Source organism: Phascolarctos cinereus, unplaced genomic scaffold, assembly GCF_003287225.1.
Source record: "Phascolarctos cinereus isolate Bilbo 61053 unplaced genomic scaffold, phaCin_HiC Scaffold_4;HRSCAF=312, whole genome shotgun sequence".
NCBI classification, from domain to species: domain Eukaryota; kingdom Metazoa; phylum Chordata; class Mammalia; order Diprotodontia; family Phascolarctidae; genus Phascolarctos; species Phascolarctos cinereus.
Genome location: NW_027555847.1, coordinates 248,027,549 through 248,040,399, shown reverse-complemented (window position 1 = coordinate 248,040,399; position 12,851 = coordinate 248,027,549). Strand labels below are relative to the sequence as shown.

The 12,851-nt window shown below is 46.7% G+C and overlaps 1 protein-coding gene across 1 annotated transcript in view; it reads left to right on the top strand.

Annotated features, from left to right (window-relative positions):
• Positions 1–1,916: 1,916 nt before the first annotated feature.
• Positions 1,917–12,851, top strand: part of LLGL1 (LLGL scribble cell polarity complex component 1) — a 100,232-nt gene continuing 89,297 nt past the window's right edge. The window contains 1 exon segment of the mRNA XM_020967402.2: positions 1,917–2,298. Within this exon segment, the coding sequence (XP_020823061.1) occupies positions 2,218–2,298 (81 nt within the window). The 5' untranslated portion in view covers positions 1,917–2,217.

The following is a 12,851-nucleotide window of genomic DNA, read 5'->3' as shown; positions in this document are numbered from 1 at the left end:
ACACGAAAATCATCACTATGCTAAGGGTGTGTGTGGAGGGATGTGTGGGGGGATAGGGATGAATACCTTTTTCTACCTCTAATCAGTGAGTAACCTTGCTGTTCAACAATCCCTCCTTTTAGAAAAAAATGAAAATTAAACACACACACATACAACTTTAGTACAGGGACCTCCTCAGACCCTGGTAGAACATATTTCCAACTGTCCTTGGGGCCAGGAAGGGAGGAAATGCTACACTGGTGGAAAAGTCCAGTACTGGAAGTCTAGAGACATTCTATGTAGCCCATGCTCATTACGTGACCTTGGTGGGCAAGCCTCTCATCTCTTGGGCCTCAGTTTCCTCATCTATAAAATAAGAAAATTGGACTGGGTAATTGATAAGGTCCCTTCCAGCTCTGATATTCTACACTGCTTTAACATTGATGGAATGTGGTATCCTGGCACGTTCACTGGCCTGGGAACTGTCGGTGTTCACAACAATGCTGTGCTAGCCGGGATTATCCCTGAACTCCCAGAATCTTTCCTGGGTGGTATGATCTTCACATCCAACATCACATTATAGCATCATGTATTGAGTAAGAGTTTAAAGGGACCTTCGAGGTCATCTAATATAACAGATGGGAAAACTGAAGCCCATAGAGATCAGGTAACTTGCCCAAGGTTGCACAGGTAGTAAACAGCAGAACAGGGATTAGAACTCAGGTCTTCAGACTCCAAATCCAGCACTTTCCACCGCACCATACCTGGATCCTAGCTCTGGTTTTGTCTCCTACTGACTGGACACTTAATATCCCTGAGTTTCCTTATCTGTGAAATGGGCATAAATCTCTCAGGACCTACCTGGACTTTAACTGCCCTAGTTAAGATTGAATGAGCAGGGACAGCTAGGTGGCGCAGTGGATAGAGCACCTGGCCGGAAGTCAGGAGGACCTAAATTCAAATCCCACCTCAGGCAGTTGACACTTGGTAGATGGGCAAGTCACTTAACCACATTGCCTAGCAAAAAAGACCAAACCAAAAAAAAAAAAGACCAAATGAGCAAGTAGATATGAAAAGTGCTTTAAAAGTTCTTGAGCTCTACAGATATGTTGGATGTTGTTATAATTTCTCCCCAAAACAAGTTTTGAATTGTTCTTGAGATTCTGATGCAGAATCGCTATCACTTTTGTACATAGCCTCCAACTTCTTTATCTTTATCTTTAGCCCCGAAAAGTGAGGAAGGGCAGCTGTTATCCTCATTTTACAAAAAGAAGTGACTCCCTAGAGTCAATAAAGACTGCAAGTGCCGGATTCGAAATCCGATCTCCTTCCTAGTTCCACGTCTCGTGCGTGCAACATCCCCGCCCCACTGCGGACTAATGGGCGACCAAAGCGAGCTTGCCGCTCTGCCCAAGCTACGGTTCGCTGCCCAGTACCTCGCTTCATGCAGGTCTCATGGCACAATTCTCCCTACAGTCCTCAAAGCTCGGCACAGTTCAAGTCAAACATTTCAGTCCCTGGCCCAGGGAGCACCGGCCGCCAAAGCTTGGACATCGCATGCAAGCCCCAGAGGCCTCGGGCTGCATCACAGGGAAAGGAAGGGGGGGAAAACAACACACCAAGAAAGGGAAGGGAAAAAAAAAAACCCAAACCTCAAACCCCAATCACACACGAACAACACCCAGGACCCTCACTGGTGGAGGAAAAAAAAAAATCAGAAAGACTACCCCCCAACCCCGCACGCACACGCGATCTGCAGGCGTAGCCTTGGTCCCAGGAAAACTACATTTCCCAGCGAGGCGCGCGGCCTTGGCACATGCTCCTTCACCCGGGTAGGAAAGCGGAGCCAGGCAAACCCCGGGCCTTTGCCTCTCTCATTGTCTGGCTCGGGGATGCGGGAGTTGCGGGGTGAGGGGAGGGGGGAGCGGAGGGCGTTGCAGGGAGTAGAGCTGATTGGCGAGGCGGCGCGTCCGTCACTCCCACCTTCTCTCTTTCTCCCCGCCTTCTCTTCCTAACCCCCCCCTTCCACTTCTGCTCCTCCTGCTCCTGCGGCCCCCCCCCCCCAGCCTCCGGGTTCCCCCGGGTTTTGCAGCGGGGCAGCGCGGCTGGATGCCCAGGCTCCCGCGAGGAGGACGCGCTGGGGGCTTCTTGCATGGGGGGGTGCGGGGGAAAGAGGCCGGTGCTACATTGTTTCCGAACCATTCCTCCTGAGACCCACGTCCCGCTCCGCAGCCCAAGATGATGAAGTTTCGGTTCAGGCGGCAGGGCAACGACCCCCAGAGGGAGAAGATCAAACAGGATCTCTTTGCGTTTAACAAGGTGAGGGGATGGACTGGGGGGGGGGCGGCGGCCGGGCTGGTGCAAAAGCTGCCTGAGCTGAGGGGCGTGGGGTGGGTTTGGGGAAGGGGGAGGAAGAGGAGAAGGAGGAGAGGAGCAGCCACGTTGGGCTAGGAGGGGCAGGCAGATGGGTTTCAGCTGGGGCGTTAGGGGGACTGGAGTTAGCTCTTCGCCCCAACCGCGTCCCAGTCTGAGAAGCGAGAGCCCCAGAAAGCCTGGGGCAGAAAGACACCCCTCCTGCCCCTCGGAAGTGGGTGTGCTGGGTGGGTGTGGGAGCTAGGGCCCTTTGAAGCTGGTTCACTCTAGGACTGGGGATCTGAATGCAAAATCTCAGCTGACCCCACTCCCCTCCCCTCCCCTCACTCCACTCCCCGACACCCCTCCATATTTCCCCCCCTGGACAATTTGCCTCTGTGTAGGAGGGAGGGGAAGGACTCTGTGCCTTCTTTCCCTATTTCTCAGCCTTCACTCCCTTTTCCTCCCTCTCTACCCTCCAGTGAGAGTCCGCGGAATAGGAGCCCAGCATTTTAGGGCTGGAAATATAGGTTTGTTTTGCTTTTTTTACTGATGCTGGGAGTTGCTGGACAGGGCAAAGGTAGTTGGGATTTTTGCGGCTGGTTTGGTGGTAGAGAGGATGATGACTGGGGCAGCCTGGGAACAGAGGGAACACACAGACACAGGCAGAGAAAACAAACAGAGCAGTACCGCTCCCTTCCCCCAACACACACACACACTTCAGACCTGCTTCTTTGTAAAGCAGTCTGATTACTCTGCTCCTGGGTCTCTTGTCTCCTGTCCTCATCCCGAAACAAATCTTTTCAGTTAGGGTTGTGGTTCATCTAATCTCCAGGGCAAGCATTCTGACCCTTGTCTCCTTCCTTTGCAACCCTCTTAACTTTTCTTTTGGCCTCTCTGGGTAGTTGTGGGAGCAGAGAGATGAAGAAGGAAACAGACCCTGAAACCAATGACTCTTGAACATTAATTGCCCCCTACCTGGGTCGTCGGCTACTTCCCTTGGGGAGTAGGGGCCCTAACTCTGTGGACTGTTTCACAAGTCTCGTTTGTGGTTAAAAATACTTAATACCTAATTGATACAACGATCTGGTGAGAATAGGTATCCCCATTTTATAGGTGAGGAAATTGAGACTCTGAAAGAAGGTAGCTTGGCAAAATGAACTCAGCAATTAAGTGGCTAAGCCAGGAACCCAACTCTCCCACTTCAGAGGCCTGTCATCTCTCTATTAAACAAGCGGTTTCTAGGCTTTTAAGTATGAGGACTTCTTTTAACATCAAATATTGTGAACGCCTACGTGATGGTAGTTGTACTGTTATCTGTGATTGAGAAAATACATGATAACAAAGTTACTGTGAATTCAGCAATACTTTTAAGTTTGTATCTTTTTTTAAAAAATTACAGCACCTACATATGTTTGAAAAATAGTAATGCACGTGAGAGACATTTGCCCCACAAAAGGTACCTTTGTTTATTATTTACTATGTTGATGCCTAATGAGATGGTTGGAGTTTCCTTGCAAAAACTCCCTGGCCCTCAGGTTGGGAATAGCAGCGTTAGACTGTGAAGTACCCATACCATATCAGATTTTTTTTTCTCCCTCTGATTTCCCTGTTTTTTTCCCAGCTAACACAGTCTTGACAGAGATCCCCACTTGGAAGTGGCCTAGCTCTAGAGTAAGGGAATCTGGGTTCAAATCCTGTTTCTGTCATTTATTGTCTGTGTGACCTTAGGCAAACCTCCCTGGCCTCAGTTTTGTCATCTGTAAGGGTGTTGGACTAGATGGGCCTCAAGGTCTTTTCTGACTCTATGAGTCTGTATGGTTATCCTGAGTCACTGTCCCTTCTCTTCCTCTACTTGTGGTCTAGCCATTGAACTTCTCTTTACCCCTGATAATTAAGATTAGGCCCCCTGTGCTTAGAGTTTTTAAAGTCTAATTGGGGGAACTAGATAGTTGAAAAGATAACATGTGCCAAGTATCAAGTAAGTGGTTCTGATTGTAAATTCTATAGAATTTCAAAGGAAAGAGGTAGAATTTGAGGCAGGAGTGGTCAGAGAAGGCTTCTTGGAGGAGGCAGAATTTACTTTGAGACTTGAATAAGAGTGGATGCAGTTCATCTATGAGCAACTGTGAAGGGGAGGTTTCTTGGATAGGCTGATGGAGAGTGGGGCTGGGATATCTTGTTACCAGGGGCCATGATTTGTGAGCAGGAGATGGGAGGGGAACAATATTCTGGACAGATAAAACAGTCCCAGGTTAGTCTCAGCTCTGGCACCACTTTGTCCCTTTTGGGCATACCATTTCCCCTCAATGGGCTCAGTCTCCTCATCTGCTGGACTAGGTTAGTTCTTCCCAGATATGAGATTCTAATATCCTCTGATAGATGGTGTAAAGTGTGTGTGTAGGAATCCTATGCCCTCCTGTGGGAAGAATTTATAAAAGATTGCAAGCTTCCCCAGCTGTGTTTCCAGGTAAGCCACTTTTAACTTTTGGGTGACTCCAGAAATGTGAGCAGGTTATACAGCTGGAAGCTTGTCTGAGGTCTCCTCTGGCCCCCAAGGAGTGTCACCCAAATTAGAGATGAGGAAACACATTTGACTAGGTTTTGGTGATCATCAGTATCAAATCAAACCAGAGATTTTACAGGATGGGCCTTACTTTATTTAATGGTGTCTTTCCGGGGTAACATGGGGTTATGTGGGGGGGGAGCTTGACATTTGAAAGAATACCTGCCTGACTGAATTGGGAATTATTTCATTGGATAAAACCCATTTTTAAAAAAACTTGGTACAGTTTCATAGTGTGGGATATCTGTGTGAAGTTTCATAGAATTTTAAATCTGGAAAGTTCTTTAGGGGCCATCTTTATCACAGGTGGTACAAGGGGAGAAGCTTTGTAATGGGGTCTTTTGTATCACTAGGAAAGGGTAGACAGCTGTCTCTTCTACCCCATCCCCCAAGGAAGTGTTGCCTGACTCTTTGGCAAACTATAGCCCAAGGGCTAGCTCACCTCAAACTAAGAATGATTTTTTTACATTTTTACTGTACAAAGCTTGTCAACCTCTGCCTTGGAGTTATAGTGGCATTTTGATGTGACCAAAAGAGCCTTGGACATAGTTTGGCCATCCATGTTGCCACTGACTGTGTGAGCTTGAATAAATCACTTCCCTTCAGGCCTCAGTTCCCTCATTCAATTCAACAAGCATTTATTAGGCGTCTTCTAGGAGGCCAGGTAGGCAGCTAGATGGCACAGTGGTTAGAGCCCCAGCCCTGGAATTAGGAAGACTCGTCTTCCTGAGTGCAAATCCAGTCTCAGATACCTATTAGCTATGTGACCCTGGGCGAGTCACTTAACCCTGTTTGCCTCAGTTTCCTCATTTGCAAAACGAACTGGAGAAGGAAATGGCAAACCACTCTAGTATCTCTGCCAAGAAAACCCTAAATGAGGGCATGAGGAGTCAGACACAACTAAACAACAGTTCTCTTAGGGGGCCAGGCACTGTTTGGCCATTGGGTTACAAAGACAAAAAAAGCTTGCATTCTAGTGGGAGGGGTCAGCCAGTGAAAACAATCATTGGAGGAAGAGTCTCTTGTGGGGAGGTAACAATTGAGCCTTGAGCTAAGACTTTCTAGAGTTGGAGGTAAGCAGGGATAGCATTCTGGGCCTGGAGATGGGATGTCATGGGGGAGAGAGGAGGTGGAGGTGGGCGTGGATCTTTTAAGGACCCTACACTCTGTAATGCTATTGAGACAGGCTTGTAAGCAACCTCTTAACTCCTACTTCAGTGATACAGAGATGAGAAACTCCCTGTGGGATCATTCTCTGCAGGCTCTGACCCTCTTTTCAGTTCTTTCTTTGGGCTCTTGGATAAGTTCAAAGCAGAGGCCACATTCAGACCTTTTGTAATGACAATTCTCATAGTTCTGCCCCTCATTGCCATAAACCTTTGGGGGGCAGAGAGGCCAAAGGCAAAGGAGGCAGTGTAGAGTGGAAGTGTGAGGCATTCCCTTCCCCCTCTTCCTTCTTCTGAGTTAATCATTTGGTTAAATTGGCATTTCCTTGTTTAAGGAAATGGGGTGTGAAATGGAGACTGGGGTAGGGGGGAGGAGATCCGCAGATGGAAAGAATTGTGAAGAATGCTCTCTCCTTCCCTGAGGTATTCTAGCCAATGAGGGGTGACCTGTATGTCTGCTTCCTTTTGATGAGCTTGGTACCTAGGGGTTTTAGCAGATTCTGAGGGATGGGGACTTAAACCCACCTTTGGTTAGATTCTTTAAAATAATAATAAGACTGCTAGGGCCCAGGAATTGGTTTCTAATCCCAGCCCCGTCACCTAGTAGTTGTGTGACCGGGGATGAGTCACTTCCTTCCTGGGTCCTCAGTTTACTCATCTGTGTATAATGAGGAAGCTGGACCAGGTAATCTCTAAGATTTCTTCCTTTTATCTTTGATATTTGTGGGTTCTATTTAGGGATAGATATCTGGGTGTGAATGAGTGATGTCATGCAGAGAACGAAATTCTCTAATTCCCAGTCATCCAGGTTGGGCTAGACAGGGAGGGAAGGGCCTATGGTATCTATAGTTCTCTGGGATTCTAGGTGTCTTGTGAAGAGGGTAAGTGAGGGAATGTGCCTTAGATGGGAAGATCCCCAAATGGAGCTCTGATGTGGAGTTCAGTTTGGGCCAGTAGAGGAATCTTGGTCCTGACAGAGGTATGGTGTTGGGGTGAGGAAGGAGGAGAGAATTTGTCAGAGTGGGTGGGAATCAATTTTTGGTGGTCCCGCTAGGCTCCCTACTTTGTTTGGTTACTAGGTATAACTGAGCCCCCTGCTTTCTCCTTCCTCACTTCCCCTGCCCATCAGTCCTTTGGCTTCAGCATCTCAAGTCTATCCTACTTTCTCTCACGCACATTGGACATGTGGCTAGCCTCTTTCCAGGCTGAGATGTGTTGGGGAAGCAAACTGAAGTGATATCCTTGTTGTCAAAGTAACAGGTATAGGGCTAGACAAGCAGAGAGCCCCGCCCCCAGTTTTGTAACTGAGAAAAGTGAGGACCGAAGACTTGCACAAAGTCACACTAGTAGTTAGACTCAGGTCCAAGGGTAGAAGGGGGAAATTCAGAGTCAGGTAGCAAACACTTGTGTTTGCAGTGGCCAATACCTAAACCTTCCATTTCTCATCTCCATGGCTTTGCTTACAGATGGAGGCTGTCGTCCTTGTCCAGAGTCTCTGTTCAAGTGCAATCTCTAACAGCAGGCCTTTCCTAATTCCTCCACTTATTAGTGCATCTTCCTCCTCCTCCCCTAAATTATCTTGTATAGTGTATAGATTTTATTTTGACTTTACAGTTTCTTTTTTATCCTTGCATCTTAGCACAGTATCTAGTTCATAGGAGGTTAATATATACTTGTTGAATTGAAGAAGCCCTCAGAGTTGATGTCTCAGTTGTAGTCAACTGGCCTCTATTAGCAGTGGACTGGTAGACCCTGGCCTGTGTCGACAGGAATCAGTGTCCTCATTTTATGCGTGAAGAAATGGAGGCCGAAAGCTTTGCCCTCGGTTACATATGTGGCAGTAAGTAGCACAGTTGGGATGCCAACCGCCTTGGACCAAGTTATTTCTGTTTTTAGAATAATTTCAGGGGTTGGCTAGGTGGCACAATAGCTAGAGCTCCGGCCTTGGAGTCAGGAGGACCTGAGTTCAAATCTGGCCTCAGACACTTGAAACTTACTAGCTGTGTGATCCTGGGCAAGTCATTTAACCCTGACTGCCTCACCAAAAAGCAAACAACAACAACAAAAATAGAATGATTTCCCTTTGGCTCAGGGAGGTTAGGGCCCAGTGAAGGGCAGACATGAACACCCATATAAACTTGTCACCAGCAGTCCTCCCATAGAATTTTAGGGACAGATATTGTGGACTCCAGGGAAGCCCAGGCTTGGGATTGGCTGGAAATTTCCTTAGCTCCAGTGCTGCCCACTTTCCTCCACCCTGGTGCAAAGCTGACTCTCCCCACACTCGCTATCAGTGGGGCAGGGGTTCTGAACTGTCTCCCCAGCAGAGAGGACAGATTCCTCTAACCATTTATGCTCTTCCCTTTTCCTCCTTATACGTGGTGGCAGAGCTAGAAAACAACCAGTAGAGTTTAGCGGAATCATTATGTGGCTGGAGAATTAGGGCAATGCTAATGTTAAAGACAGGAGACCCTGCTCCACTCGCTCTGTGTGTTCTCAACACGGAGTAGCCAGCCACACAAGGTAACTCCTAGAAGTCTGGAGGCCACAGGAGGGCCTTCCTGAAGAGTAAAGAAGCAATACTCAAGATGTAGCCCCCAGGACTCCTAGGAGTCCCAAGGAGCCTTTCAGGGGGTCTGGAAGGTCAAAACTGTTTTCATAAAGATACTAAGATGTTATTTGCCTATTAAAATACTCCTGTCCAACTACAAATCTGTGTGAGGCCAGATTTCCTTCATATACTTAAACCAGTCAGTCAGTAAGTGTTCATTAAACACCTGCTTATCAGTAAGCCAAGAGCAGTGGATAGGGCACAGGCCTGGAGTCAGCAAGACTTGAGTTCAAATTTGACCTCAGATACTTGCCAGCTAAGTGACTCGGGGCAAATCACATAATCCTGTTTGCCTCAGTTTCCTCATCTGTAAAATGAGCTGGAGAAGGAAATGGTAAACCATTCCTGGAGAAGGAAATGGTGAACCACTCCAGCATCTTTGCCAAGAAAACCCCAGGTGGGATCATGAAGAGTCAGACACTACTGAAATGACTCAGGAACGATAACAATAAGCCAGGCACTGTGCTAAGCCCTGGGTTTACAAAGAAAGGCAAAAGACAGTCTCTGACCTCAAGGAGGCCAGAGTTTAATGGGGGAGACAACAGGCAAACACTAATACACGAATAAACTATATACAGGATAAATTGGAAATAATCAACAGATGGAAAGCACTAGAATCTTAAGGAAGAAGAAAGGGCATCCTGTAGAAAGTGGGTTTTAGCTAGGACTGGAAGTAAGCCAGGAGGAACTCTGGGTATCGGGAATAACCATTGAAAGTGCCTGGACTTGGGAGATGTCTTGTTTGAGGAACAGCAAGGCCAGCCAACATCACTAGATGGCAGGGGAAGGATGGAGAGGTAGTAAGGTGTAAAAAGACTGGAAAAGGGAGGGGGTGGTTATGAAGGGCTTTCGGTGTTAAACAGAGGATTTGATATTTCATCTTGGAGGTGACAGGGAGCCGCTGGAGTTTCTTGAGTAGGGAGGTGGCATGGTCAGAACTGTGGTTTAGGAAAATCGCTTTGGGGGGCAGCTACATGGTGAAGTAGATAGAACTCCGGCCTTGGAGTCAGGAGGACCTGAGTTCAAATCCGGCCTCAGACATATGACACTTACTAGCTGTGTGACCCTGGGCAAGTCACTTAACCTCGATTGCCTCACCAAAAAGCAAAAAAACAAAAAAAAAGGAAAAACACTTTGACAGCAGAGTGAAGGATGGACTGGATTGGAGAGAGACTTGGGGCAGACAGACCAACCAGCAGACAATTGCAGTAGTCTAGGCATAAGGTGAGGAGCACACCAGAGTGGTGGCACTGTCAGAGGAGAGAGAAGCAGGCATATGGGAGACATGTGGGTATATATGACAATTTTGCTAATAAATGGTAATAATATATATGGTAAAGTTGACCAGTCTTGGCAACAGATTGGTTGTGGGAGCTAGAGTCCAGAGTTGAGGATGATTACCTAGGTTACAAGCCTGGGTGAGTCAACAGTAATAAGGAGGTTAAGAAGAAGGGAGACTCTGGGGAAAAAAAATAAGTTCAGGGGGCAGCTAGGTGGCGCAGTGGATAGAACACCAGCCCTGAAGTCAGGAGGACCCGAGTTCAAATGTGGCCTCAGACCAAACACTTGACACTTACTAGCTGTGTGACCCTGGGCAAGTCACTTAACCCCAATTGCCTTTAAAAAATAAATAAATAAAAATAATGAGTTCAGTTTGGGACATATTTGAGATGTTGACCGGACATCCAGTTTGAAATGGCCATTAGGTAGTTGGAAATGGGAGACTGAATGTCAGGAGAGAGATTAGGGCTGGATAAGCAGATAGAGAATTATCAGCATAGAGATAATGGAATCTATGGGAATTGATAAGATCAATCACCAAGTGAAATAGTGTCCCTCTAGCAAGAAGAAAAGAGGGTATAGGACAGAGTCCTGTGAGATACCCATGGTTGTGAGGCATGATCAAGGTGAAGAGCCAGCAAAGGAGACTTGAAAAGTAGTGGTCAGATAGATAGGAGGAGAACCAGCAGAGGGTACTGTCGCAAAAACCTGGAGGGAAAAGCGTAGAACGGGGGTGGGGAACCTGGGGCCTTGGATCCACGTGCATTCTGTGACATTTGGATTCAGTCAAAAGGCCGCACTTGAGAACCTAGAGGGCCACGTGGGTGGCTGAAGGTTCCCTGCCCCTGGAGTAGAATATCCAGGAGAATAGGATGATTGACAGTGTCAAAGGCTACAAATGGGTCAGGAAGGCTAGGGTCTGAGAAAAGGGCATTGGATTTGGTAATTGTGAGATCATTAGTAATGTTGGTGACAGGAGTTGATGGAGTTGGAGGCCAGACTCTAGAGAGTTAATAAGACAGTGAGAGAGGAAAGGAAGCGAAGGCACCTATTGTACAAAGCCTTCTGAAAGAGTTGAGCCACAGCAGGGAGGGGAGAGATGGAACCAAAATTTACGTATCGCGACAGATTGAATGCAGAGGCGGATATGAGAATCCAGCTGTCTTCTATTAAGCCAGGCCATAGAGAGTTGCAAAAATATGTAAAACAATGATATTCTTCTCAGTGATTTTGTTTTGGAAAATATAGTTGTTTTTCATTTTAAAAAGTTATGTTAACTGATAATGGGTTTTTGTTATGTTTAAGTGAATTAGTAAATAAATATTTAACAACTATTTTAAAATTTCTAATACAGTAAACACTGATAGATGTAATTCATATAAACCAAAACTCTTTGGGTTAAAATAATTTTTAAGTGTATAAAGAGGTCCTGTGACCAAAAATTTTGAGAATTGATGAGTTAAAGGTTGGGTATATTGTAAGAGAAAAGTAGAGGGTAGGGTAGGGCGGGGCCAGACAGAGTCTGAATTTCTCTGGTCAAAACTCACTTCTGATCTCCCAGGAACCTTTTCAATATCTTTACTGATCAGGGAGAATGTAGGGGTGAGAGTAGTCTTGGAAAGGGGAGGCTGTTTTATTCTGGAGCAGCTGTTCAGGGGAAGGGCTGTGGAGGTGACTGACCGGCCCTTCTCTCTTGCCCCTGACAATTTGTCACCTGGATTCTAGAAAATGTTTTGGTCATTTGGGCTAGAGGAAGTTGGGTGATTCAGACCTGCACCTTTTTACATTAAGAATCTCTTCCTCTTCTTTAATTTAACTCCAGTAAAGCTAAAGTTTTGAGCGCTAAAATTTTTGTTGCTAATTACTTCTTCCCCTCTGCAAGCCAAAGTGTTGCATTTCTGTTTATCTGAGTTGGGAATTTTCAACATAAGTAGATAGGTCTCTTTTAAGGCTTTTACCTCAGGATGGACAGGTAGTGATTGTTAGTTGAAGATGAGGGTGGCATCAGGCATACTGGGTTCTGGTGCCACTAACGTGGCTGCGGGGATTCATGTTCCTCTTCTGTGAAATGGGATCATAGGTTCATATATTAAAAGCTGGAAGCAACTTTAGAGATCCAGTCCAACTCATCATTTTACAGATGAGGAAACTCCGGCCAAGAGAGATGACCAGACTAAACCTGAGGACAGGAAGGAAATAAGCATTAATATAAGACCTCCTATGTGCCAGGCACTTTGCTAAGTGCTTTTTACAAATATCATCTCATTGAATCCTCACAGTAACCTTGGGAGGCACGTGCTGCCATTATTCCCATTTTACAGTTGAGGAAACTGAGGCAAAGAGAGGTTAAGTGATTTGCCCAGGGTTACACAGAAGTGAGATCAAATTTGAATTCAGGTCTTCCTGGGACGAGCATTCCATCCACTGTGCCACCCTCTATAGTAAATGACAGAACCCAGATTCTCTTAACTCCAAATCTGGTCCTCTTTGTACCATAACACTCTGTCTTCCCATTGTCACTGAGTTATTGTGAAAGCAGCAGTACAATGTTTAATTTTTCCCTCCCAGGAAGTGGAAGGGGTTGGTCAAGGTGAGGGTAGTGGGGGCTGGGATGGAGTCCCATCATCAGGCATTGATTGAATCCAGAGCTAGCCCAGAGCCTGGGGGATTGTTTCCCTGGCTGCTGCTGCTTCGTGACCTAGTACCAGCACTGGGGGAGCACCAGTGTTGCCCGTACCAGGATAACATTTCCCCAGAAGTGCAGGGAGGGGGGGAGCTGTAGCTTGGAAATGAGGTGTGTGGTGAGAGAGGGAGAGCTAGCTAGACACATTTGGAGTTGTGTTTAAATATAGCCCGGCTGAGGAGCTTGGGTGGGAGAGGTGAAAGATAGCAAACA